At 53.9% G+C, this 11,799-nt stretch overlaps 1 protein-coding gene across 2 annotated transcripts in view; it reads right to left on the bottom strand.

The window, feature by feature from the left end:
• ADAMTS2 (ADAM metallopeptidase with thrombospondin type 1 motif 2) overlaps positions 1-742 on the bottom strand; it is a 228,170-nt gene extending 227,428 nt beyond the window's left edge. The window contains exon 1 of one of the 2 annotated variants that reach the window (XM_068536537.1): positions 464-742. In XM_068536537.1, coding sequence (XP_068392638.1) covers positions 464-593 — 130 coding nt within the window. In that variant the 5' untranslated portion in view covers positions 594-742. The remainder of the gene's footprint in view (positions 1-463) is intronic. The other variant, XM_068536538.1, reaches the window with a different exon arrangement.
• Positions 743-11,799: the final 11,057 nt, after the last annotated feature.

Raw genomic sequence — 11,799 nt, 5'->3', positions numbered from 1 at the left:
GCAGGGAGGGTGAAGGAGGGTCCCTCAGATCTTCGAGGATCCCCTCCGGGTCGCCCCAACCATTCCTCGGGGCCCAAGGCGGCGCGCTCCGCACCCGTCTCCTCCCGAGCGTCCCCGGACGCGAGCCGGGGCGCCGCCTCGCCCTGGCTCCCCCGGACCCGCTGGGGCTGGCGCTGCGCTCTCCGCCGCGGGGCTTTCCCGGCCCTCCGTCTCCACGCTCCGCGTCCCGGGAGCCGCGAGCGCTCCGAGGCTCCCCGCGGCCCGAGACGCCCAGGTGCGCCGCAGGGCGCCCCCTGCGCGACCAACCCGGCCCCGAAGTTGGCCAACTTGGCCCCGGGCGGGGCGCGCGGAGTTTGCCCAAGTCAGGCTGGACGACGCCTGGGGAGGGGGCGGTGGGGCACGCGGGGCGGGGAGGAGCCCGGCCGACTGGGGTCGCGAGGCGTGAGGGCCGCGCCGCACCTACCTGGGGGGTCGGCGGCGGCGGCGAGCCGGGCGTCCGCGGGCAGCGGCGGTAGCAGGAGCGGCAGCAGTAGCAGCAGCAGCAGCAGCGCGGGGCAGAGCAGGCGGCGAGCGGCTCCCGCCGGCGGATCCATGGCAGCCGGACCGCAGCCGGGGCCCCGCACTCGCAGCCGGCGCGAAAGTTCCCCGCGCGCCGCCCAGCCCACATCTGGGGGCAGCTGGAGCCGCCCGCAGCTGCAGCACCGCAGGGCGCGGGGCGGAGGAGGCGAGGCGCGGAGAGGAGGGCGGGGGAGAGCGGAGGGAGGCGGGGAGAGGGAAGGAGCGAGAGAGCTAGGGAGGCGGGAGGGAGGGAGAAGGCGAGCGAGGGGGAGGGCGGGGACGGCGGGCGCCTCAGCCTGCGGTGACCCGGCGCTTCTTGGCGCGGCCGCCGCCGCCGCCGCCACCGCCCGCTCCCCTCCTCGCGCCGTCGCCGCCGCGGTTCCCGGCTCGTAGCGAAGCAGAGACACCCCGAGGCGGCGGCGTAAAAGCGCCGCGGGCCGGGTCGGGAGAGCCCCGCTGCCGGCCACCCTCTGCGGCGCCCCGCGCACTCGTGGCGCGAAACCTCGGAGGAGCTAAAGCCCGCCCGAGCATCCCCACCCAAAGAGTCCTCGGAGCACCCGGGTCCCAACCGTCAGCCCTGGGGCGCGAGGGGCCGCCTCTCCCTCTCTGTGCGCCCTGGGGCAGGATAGGGAGCAGAGCTGGGAAGGGGTGGGGAGGCCTGATAACTGGTCCATGGGACTGAGCCAGGCCTTTTGACCAGTTGGAGACCCCAGAGGCTGAAAAACAGTTTCACAAGGAGGGCGCATGCACCACAAGAGCCACCCCAAAGATCAACTTTTACCCTTACAGAGAGAGGCAAGTTTCCCTCAGTCTCCAGCTCCTCTTTGCCTGAAGTCCCTCTCCCCCTCCATCTGCCTCCCCAACCCTCCATTGCAGCCTCTGAGCACAGTCTCCTCCACCTAGACCTGGGCTCCGCCTGCTAGAGCTCAGTCAGGTTGCCTCCCTCACCTGTCCTGAATCCTACGTGGGATTCTAGACGCCTGGTCTTTGCACACCCCCAGGCTCTGCCTGAAATAGCCTCTCTACGCTCTGCCCACCTTTCCCAACTCAGCATCCAAGGCATCCCTCTCCATCCTGGAGCCAGTTTGCTGTCCAAGCCCATTCCCAGCTGGACTCCCTCCTCTCCAGCACAATCCTCATTGCCTGTCCTACAAAGTTTGCTATCCCCCAGCACAATGACCTTCCTTCCCCTTGGGAACCCAGTCCCAAGCATGTGTCTGTGGGAACACCTCTGCTATGTGACCCCAGACTTCTGCCTCACTTCCCTGGAGGGTGGACACCTGTCCCTTTGGATTTTCTCATTCACCCTGCCCCAGGCCTGTGTGGCCAGGGCTTTGGCGCTGGCCTTGGTCAGGCAGGGCCTGATGACTCAGGTCCCTCCCTGCCCACCAGAAGGGCCCAGTCTTATGGGTAAAACACATGACTTACACAACTTGCTCTAGCTGTGATTTCATATTCTCAGTTCCGTCATTTTCAGGACCCGTCATTTTCAGAGGGCACTGAAGCTTGATGGCCATCTTCACCTGGACGCTTTCCTCTGTGACACCTGAGGGTGCCCAAGACAGGATCCAGCCCCCAGGCATGGTGAACATCTGTTGTCAGTGTTAAAAATGGTAACATTTCACATAAGAATTTATACTTCTGACTTCTTTTGAGAAATTGGAATGTGTGACCACACTGGGCCTGCATTTCTGCTTATCAGCCATTAAGTGGGGCAAATGCCCTGCAGGTTGCTGTAGGTTCCCTTCCCTTACCCCCAGCAGGCATCTACTTTTGTGACCTCTGATGGTTCCAGAGAAAGTGGATGGTGATCAGTATATGGGAAGAGAGATGACTCCAGAGCCAGGTATCCTGGAGGACTTCCCATAAGAAGTGGCATGGGTCGAACCCTGAAGGCTGAGGAAGCCAGGCAGCCCAGAGCTGGGTTCAGCTAGGTGCTGTCTTGGAATCCATGACACTTCCACTCATTCCCCCTGTGGCTGTCGTGCTTTCATCTGCCTCAAAAGATGAATGAGACCCAAGCAGCAGCCTCACCTATTTGATGAGGGTGATGTTCTACTACCTCACTTGCTTCCCTGCCAGGTTTATGGTGATTACCATAATCCTCCTACCACCACCATTATTTCTTTATACTGTACTTAAGTTTTAAAAGGATACTTTAAATCACTACCGTAAATGGGAAAGCCAACATCTTGCCATAAATCAAAGATAACTGCCAAAAATAAATATATGAAACAAAAAGCTGTTATCAAATTGTAAATACTATTGCCTGCAAAAGACACGGAGGCTGAAGCTGATTAACAAGTGTTGGAAAAGTGGTGAGACAGACTAGAAGAAGCAAAGCCCTTTCCTTTGACGCAATCAGAAGGACAAAAGGAGAATTGAAAATGACCGACTCTCTCACTTCGCGAGTCGATGATATTTTCTGATGGGTCCATGTAAAAACAATTATCTTGCACACTTTGGAAAACCAGCTCTAGAATATCTTTTTGGAAAGAAGGTTTGTCTCTCTGACACTCCTGAGTCACTCCTGGCAACTGTTCCTTCCCAAATTACCCCCAGCTTCTTGGGGCTCCACCCAGACAGAGACCCCTCATGAGTGGAAGGCAGACCACGGCCCTTAACCATCCCATCTTTAGTCCCTACAATGACACCCCTCTAGGCTGAGTGGAAGAACCAAGCACACATGCATCAAAATTTATGGTTGAATCCTCCATGTAGGGGGCCCTTGTGGACTCATCCCAGCTTCCTGATCACTTGTCCTCAGCTCAAAAAAAAAAAAAAAAGAGTCACCCCTACTTCTTCAAACCTCCATGGTTCAGATCTCTCTTCTTCCTCTTCTGGAAAATGCTACCCCACCCACTGGTGCTTGCCTCTCTGTTCCCCCTTCTTCTACTCCAGGTGAAAGTGGAACACAGAAATCCCCAGTGGTTCTTTGTTCAAGTCTACTTATTCAGTCTAGATCCCAAAGACAACCCAAGGACCACAGAACAAACTCAGCTGGAACACTTATTAAGTGCATGTCATGTGTGTTTGATTTTAATTGAACTTGAGTGTCCTTAGGTCTGGCTTGCACTCTCCTACTTGACAGTCCCTACCACTCCCTATTGTCCTATACCTGCCTTTTGCTCATGGTTGTTACCAGTCTGATCCCTGAAGGACGAGTTGCAACGCGAATCTAGAACAGCCCCATGTTGTGGGGAAGGGAAGAGAACAACTCAGGGTGAGCTTGAGCCCTCCAGTCCCTTTAAAATCTTCCCAACAACGTGAGGAGCAGAAAGAGATGGGCACCTTTCCTGGTCATCTTGGGTGTCACAAATCACCACGCATGCCTCCGAGCAGGAACGTTAAGAAAGGAGATTTCTTGCCCTGTGCCTGCCCAAGCTCTCTGGTGGGAGCAGTGCCCTGCGTTATTCTGAAAAGGAGAAGCAGGGCTCTCAGCCCATCTCTGACTTCCGGGCCACACGTGCCAGCACAGACTTCATCAGAGCCATTCCTGTCCCCTGGCAGCCCCACGGAAACTAGAAGTGCTTCTGCCCTTTGACGAGGTCACCATCCTTGGCAGGACCTGCCCGCACTGCAGGCTACAAGCAGATGGAAGTAGTGAGGGTTCATTGTCCTCTCTCCCGACAAGCAAGCTCCCGGGGGTTGTGGGAAGGGATCTAGACTTTTCTAGTCTCTGGGGACCCGTATGCTGAGCATAACAAGCCGTGAGGACTTGGTGACCTTGTCAAAGGGCCTCTGAAGACAGCAGTTCTGCCCCCCTCTGCTATTGGCAAACAGCGGGTGCAGTGGCCCCGTCAGATGCACAGGCAGAGTTCTGGCCAGGAGCGGCCTTGGTAAGCAGTAATGCTAATTAAACAGAATATGGAGGCCAGGTGGCCTTTGGGGGTGTGGTTCTTGCAGTTTCTTGAGCATCCCCGGAACAGGGATCTGTGTCAGGCAAAAGAGGAAATGTAGGTGGTGTCCAGGCAACAATTGTTTTCATTGCCATGTTTCACACAGAGGTGTCCCACCCCCATTGCAGTCAGTTCTGCCTGGAAGTAAAAAGCAAGGTGCTTGAGGTTTGGAGGCTTGGGGATCCCGGCTCATTCAACACTTCTACATGGAGACACAAGCTGGAGGCTCAGGCTCAATCTAAGCAGTAACGACCTGGGGAAAGATAAAGCTCAGTGCCCACCTGTGACTGTCAACATGTGCTCAACGTGGCAGAGAGGCAGCAAGGCCCAAGATTTTTCAAGGAGATGTCTGGATGTGGCAGGTAGTGAGGTCCTGGGTCTACTTGGATCAGGGTCTAGCTGTGTCTGGCCTCTCAGAGAGGTCAGGAGGGACATTTGGTCCAGGCTTCCCATTTGAGAAAGGCCTCTGGGTCCCTTAAGATGCCCCTGGATGCAAGTAACCCAGCCTGCTTAAACCATTAGGAAATGCGGGAGGTCTGCGGGTATGGCAGCTCCGGAGCTCAACCAGGTAGCAGGATGACCAAACCACATGCAGATGTCCTCCCCTCTCCCAGATGGACCAGCTGACTCCCCTCTGATCTGTGGGCCAAGACTGGCTCACATGCCCATTGCTGAACCAGCTGCTGACAAGGGGCGGGGGTGTTACTGGGACAAGCTTGGATTAACAATCTGGGGCAGAAACATGTTAAGGGTCAGCCCCAATGCCCCCCAGCACTTCGCTTGCCCTTATGTCCAAATGAGAGCATGGCACAGTCCCTGGCTTACCCCCTGTCTGTTGAAAGAATATGTTCTTCACTGGACTATATGTTTACCTCCCATTCCCAGATGACATCATCTACAGAGCCTGGAGAATTAATTTCTTTACATATAAATCCTGTATGTAACTTGTGAAGGACACAATCCTATTACATTGTGGCATTTTGTGTTCAAATCCTTTGTAAGCTTAACTGGACATTTCCTCACTTACAATCCGGGGAATGTCAACTGGTGGCCCTGGCCAATGCCTTGCTAAACCCCAGGATCCCTGGCCTCCAGAGCTTTATTCTCTTTCGATTGCCTTCCCTTTGTGTCAAGTTCCTTCCGCTGCAGTCCTGCCTAACCCTGCAGGGTTCACGGCATCTAGGATATGGGCCTTAAAGAGGCCAAAGCTTCTGGCTGGGGCTGGCAGTAGCACTAACCACGGAATCCAAAGGCCAAAACCCAGTGGGAAGAAATTCTGGATGCAGGGTTGAGGGCCTTTGGCCATCACTGCTGTTGTTGGAGACTCCTTGGGGACCCTCTGCTCCTCCGGGGGGTGCTAGGAGGCCTCTCCCTCACCAAAGTCCCCATCGCTAGCAGGAGGGTGCTTCTTGACTATCTCCCTCCCAGTTTCAGATGGTTCCTCCTCTGCAGAAATGCTGAGACCCGACACAAAGTCTGCAGGATATTTAAAGTGGAGCCCATGGAAGAACGGGTCACCTCTGCTCCCTGCAAATTAGTGTCCCCATCTTTTGATCATTCAAAAAAGAGAGATATGCCTGTATCTTTTCTGCAATGTTTTAAAGATTTTTTTGTTTTGGGTAAAATAAATTGTCCCTTGCAGGCTCTCTGCAAATCTGGCTCCAGGCTGCCCCTCAGAAAAGGGCTTTACCCTTCACACTGTCCCCAAATCCTCTGGCCACTCCTCAGGGCCAGTCCCAGTGGATACCGCTCTCTCTTCACACACATGACTCCTCTTCACCTATGTCCCAGCCCCACCCATCCTGGGCAATCTTACCCTTTCCCATGGGTTCAAGAGTCTATTCACAGACCACCCCAGCCAGGTCCATCCACCTGTAAATATGGTAACCCCTAGGCATCTCCATCAAGGTGTCTCAGAGACCCAGCTCCTCACAGCCCCCATCTCCACCCCACCCGCAGCCTCCTGGGCTCACATCTGGCACCTCTTCTCCCTCCTGGGCCCCAGGGGCATCTGAGGCCCCTCCTTTTCCTTACCCCCACAACAAAGCAGTCACCGCACCATCTACCCCCTCATTAGGAAAAGGAATCTGCCCCTCTTCCCTGCCACTCCCTCTAGCCCAGACCTGGCCACCTCTCTCTGGCACAGTGGCAGCACCCTTAGGATCAGGCCTGTAACTGAGCTGTTGAGTCTAGTGATTTTCTCTCCCGAAAGTCAGATGGGGCGTCTCCGGCCCCTTGCACACTGTGATCGCACATGGTGCCCAGTCTCTCCACTGCCCATTTCCTCATTTGCAGGGCTGGGACCACACGCCTTCCTCCCAGGGTCAGGCTTGGGGCCTGGCACACCCTCATTTTCAATGCAGGATGAACGTGAGAGCCCCCAGTGCGCACTGGCAGCTGAAAACATAGGTATTACTTTAGAATAACAAGGCAGATCTCCTAATGAGAGTGTTCCCTCCCACACCCTGTCAGTGTTGCCATCCTGGGCAGTGGAGGCCTTGCTCTCTGAGGGCTGCTGAGAGGGGAATTTCAGGATGGCTCTGCAGCATAGTTGATTTCAGCTCCTCATAGCAGCCCTGCGACAGACTGCTCGGGCTCTGTCAGTCACTTTCCAGTCACGTGACCTTGAGAAACTTATTTATCCTCCCCATGCCTCGGTTTCTCAAACTGTATAATGGGCAGAGTAATATCACCTACTTCACAGAGTGGCTTGGAGAATTAAATGATTTAACACAATATGAAGCCCTCCATACCTTAGCTAGTTTTGCTCTCCATCACTCCCTGTACCCAGCTGTACGTAGTTCAGCGTTGGCCTATAGATGCAAAGCTGTGTGGATTGGAAATTTTCCAAAATATTTTGACCACGTGCTTTTTTCACATCATCACTGACTTTAGAACTAAACCTTGGCTATACTGCAGGACATGGGTGGCTGGGATGCCATGGCCTAATAAGGAACCTTGCTGAAGAATTGCAGGAAATACTGTGATTGACGAAAAACAGCCTGGCACATAGTGGGCACTCAGTAAATATTTGCAGAGTGAATTAAAAAAAATAAGATAAATTTCAAAGAGAGATGCTATGAAGAAAATAAAAAGAGGTTCATGATATAGAATGCATGGGACAAGGGAAAGGAAGATGGGGGAAAGATGAAAGCTGATCAGAGAGAAGTTACCAGGAAAGGACAATCTAAGCAATGAGCATCTCAAGCAGAGAGACCAGCACATGCAAAGGCCCTGAGGCAGGAAAGAGCTTTTACTGCTCCAGGGAAAGAAGAGCAGTGAAGCCAGAAGGTAGTGAAAGAAGGAAGAGATGAAGAGAGAGAGGCAACCAGGGGATCATAGATGAGGCAGGGCCTTGGCCTGCAGGTTGCATTTTGTTCTAAGTGGAAGATTTAAGTAGGAGAATGAAGCAAGATCGTGTTCATCTCAAAATGCTCTGGGAGCTGGGAGCACTCACTAGGACAATGGTGAGTCCTGGGGCTTCCTGGCTCCCTTTTCAGGACAAGGATCTCACACATCCATGTCCCGTGACCATCCCCGTGTGCCCTGGTCAAATATGACTGGCCAACATGGGCCCCACAGTTTCCTCTTCCCAGTGAAGACACTGGGGGCAGTGTGCCCTTGGGAAGCACCTCTATGTGCCAGGCTGCGTTGTGTCAATCACAGTATTTCCTGCAAGCCCGCAGCTCTGTTGGTGAATTAGCAGAGCTCTTAAATAAACTATCTCCCTTGATCCTTACTACATCCCACCAGGTGGAAATGCAACATTCCCTCTTTCAGATGAAGAAGCTGAGCCTTAGAGATGATAGCCCCCAGGGACAGAGCCAGACCAGACCTCATGACTCACTCCAGAACCAGAGCACTCATCACCCACAAGGTGAGCTTCTCTGAGGGCTCCTCTGAGGCCTTCTGAGCCTCCTTCCTAACAGCCCCTGCTTTTTGCCTAAAGCAGTGGAGTCATTAGCTAGTGCTTATAAAGTCAAGTATCATAACTGATGCATAAGGGGCTGCCAACTAGCAGCCCACAGGGTTTTGTTTGTTAACTCAAACTATTTGCTAAGATTTTTTTTAAAAATCAAAAGATATCTCATTAAAATATGCATCTCTGGCTTCTCTTGGGAAAAAAAAAAAAAAAAAAGCACATTTGGCCACACTAGGCCTTCCAGGCCACAGGCAGGCTTGAGTCGGATCTGAGGCACAGCACAGCCTTTAGATGCTTTCCTGACCTCATCGTCTCCACCCAGCTGGCTTCACCAAGGGGGTATCAGGGCCTCCACCCTGCACTGCAGGGCCCCCCTCTGGTTTCTTCAGATGGGGAGGCTAGAACAAGCGCTTCTGCGCTCAGCCAGCCCCTGCATGGCCTTTGAGGCACCTGCAGCCTATGGGGGCAGCTCTCCAGCACAAATTGCTTTTGCATCCCCTCCCCCATCCCAGGCTTCTCTGCTATGCTCACTCAGGACCTCCACGAGGGCCTCAGGTTGCTGGAACTTTCCAAGGTACTCTTTTTCATGGTCCCCACCTAGCACCATTGGCCCCCTGCTGCCCACCAAGAGATTGTCCCCCCTGGCTGAGAATACAGGGCCCTCCAAAGATGAGTCTGAAAGCACAGGCTGCTACTGGGAGATACTGGGAGCAGGGGTGGAGGGGACCTGGGGGTGCAGGGTTTGGGGAGTGCCACAGGAGAACCGTCACTTCAAGGTCTGGGGACTTGTCGACAAGTTCATATGAATGGAAAGCAGGAAGCCAATTCGAGGCACCTGATAGACGACTGTCCCGAGAGATGGGAGGCAAGAGTGTTCATTTGCACCTATGAACACCCGTGCACGCACACACACATACTCTCACACACACACACACACACTGTGCCACATACATGTGATGACACATGTGCACAAACAAGCACACAGACGCACGCTGACCCCAGCCCACAAACACGCACGGACCCAGACACACAGACACTCGCTCCAGAGCCCACGCAGCGCCTTGGCCTCCCTAATTGCATTTCTGAAAATGAGGAAGAGGAAACTGAATGAGTCCAGCAGCACCGCTCCCCCACGGCGATTCCCATCTCCATTCTGAGTGGCCGCGGCAGCCCAAGTTCTCAGCTGAGCCCCAGACTCCTTAGCAACCCTCCGCAGGGTCCACACTGCAGCAGGTCCCCACCCTTGGCCGGCCTACGGGCTCTGCCATGTCCTGGCCTGCCCTGGCCACGAAGGTCGTGAACAGGACCTGCCAGCTCACCCAGGAGCCACTGGCCTGCTTGCCGGGGCAGCCAAAGCCCCCAACAGGCTTTCTGTTCTCAGTCCCCCTCAGAGCACAGAACCCCTGATTTTCCCCATCATTAGTGGGGAGAGCCCAATAGCCCTGCCCATGTCTCTGGGTAAATTCAAACCCTGTGTCAAGGGCTGGGCTCCAGCTTCACAGAGGCTCTTCCCTTCCCCATGGGGCTGTGCTGTGGTGTCCGTCCTCCTCCTGACCTGCTCCACGGACCCTCTGATGGGGAGTCCCTCCTCCAGCACGTGCCAGGCTGCCTACTCCACGCAGGCTGTCAGACTGAGCCCAGAGAGAAGGTCACTTCTGACCATAATGTTATCTTAAATTGTTGAGCAGACAAATCACATTATCGGCCACCCTGTTATATCTGAGGTCGACTGAGACCCTCAGATCTTTTTAATGTATACATAGTATAGCCTTCCCCCCACCACTGGATGTCGGCAATGGAGATTTTGAACTCAGTTGCACGATTCACTGGCTCTAACCTGTGAGACACAGATGAGGTACACAGCCGAGCAGTGTTGCAGGGCCTGGTGGCTCCAGGGATGACCCAGCCCTGGTCTGAGGGCCCAAGGCCCTACTCTCCTGAATCTTCCTGGGGCACGGGAGAGACCTGAGAATTGCAGAACCAGGGTGGTGCTGGGCAGCCGAAGACCCTGAGCTTTGGGAGCAGCGGGCAGTGAGGGACCACTTGGCTCCAGATCCATCAGAGGCTCTGTGTCCCCAGGATTTCCCAACACAAGGCAGCAGGGACATGGATGCCTCCAAAAGGCCAGACCTCCTCTCTCTAGAAACTGGGCCTCAGTCTTGCTGGACCTTGGACTTCAGTCTCACTGGACCCTTGGCCTTGACCTCACCAGACCCCTGGAGTTGCCTCCAGCCCTTCGACAGCCTCCCCTGGGCTGCAGCCTCTGTGCTCCCAGTGCAGCTCCAGCCTCGCCTCTCCCTTCGAGGGGAATTTGAGGCTCCTGAGGAAATGCCTTCTGCAGAAGGCCTACTCCACCATGCAAGCTGTCACCCTGGAGAAAAAATAAAAACCTCCCAGCTTCACTTATAACAAACTTGGTCTGTTGTGCAACTTTGCAGTACAGAATGTGCATGTGCCCAATCTCCTCGCTGTTGCATAATTTTCCAGCTGTTTCAGGACCGTTTCATTCTTCGTCTGGCATATTTCACAAGCCATATATAAAAATTAGATATATGTAAATATAAAGTGGAGCATATGTGTGCAATGAAACGATAAGTGTGAAGCGAAGGGAAGGAGGTGGGGGACCAGGGCTAAGCAAAAAGGCAGATGAAACAAGTGTAAACATTTTGAATGCCAACTTCTAGAAGTCTGGGAGAGAAAATGAACTTGGACTCAATTTAAATTTAAAGTGAGATGTTCATGCAATAAAATCAATTTCACCTTGGTGGTGTTTGATTTCCCCCCTTCTCCAGTAATTGTTTTGGCTTTATTTGGTTTGGTTTGGTTTGGTTTTTTAGAGCAATCCCTGAAACTCCACCATTTTTGTAAAAGAAATACCATGGGCATCTTCTTGCCAAATATTTCTTAACAGCATAATCTGAGATGCCCTTGTAAGGGGCAGAAAGGCACCAAGATGACAGATCCCTTAAATGGTCTTATCATCCTATGCACGACCATCCGCAGAGACGGGCTCTGTACTTCCTCCTGATGGGAATCCTCGGTTGCTGCTGGGCCCGCTTGGGTTCTATGTCACACAGAAGGACCCTCTCCTCCTCGAGTCAGGATCTGCCTAGGATGCTGCCTCCGACAGGAAGCAGCTGAGCAAAGGGATCCCCCTGGCCCGGCCAGTCTGCCCAGGCCATAAGCTGGAAGCTTACAGGCAGAATCCTAACCTCAGGTGTGTCTGGTTGGGAAAGCACAGTGATATTTTTAACTGAATCAGATACACACATATAAAAATTAGGAGATTATGGATTTGAAATCTAGATTCTTGTCTCCTTTTGATAAAATAATACACTCTGGCAACACTGGGCTCGCATTTCAGCATGGCAGCCAGAGCAGGGCTTGGAAAAAGCTGCCCCTTTCCCACCATATTGATTA

The sequence above is a fragment of the Eschrichtius robustus genome, chromosome 2, assembly GCF_028021215.1.
Source record: "Eschrichtius robustus isolate mEscRob2 chromosome 2, mEscRob2.pri, whole genome shotgun sequence".
Classification (NCBI taxonomy): domain Eukaryota; kingdom Metazoa; phylum Chordata; class Mammalia; order Artiodactyla; family Eschrichtiidae; genus Eschrichtius; species Eschrichtius robustus.
The sequence above is the reverse complement of the archived record's forward strand: the minus strand, read 5'-3'. Positions and strand labels throughout refer to the sequence as shown.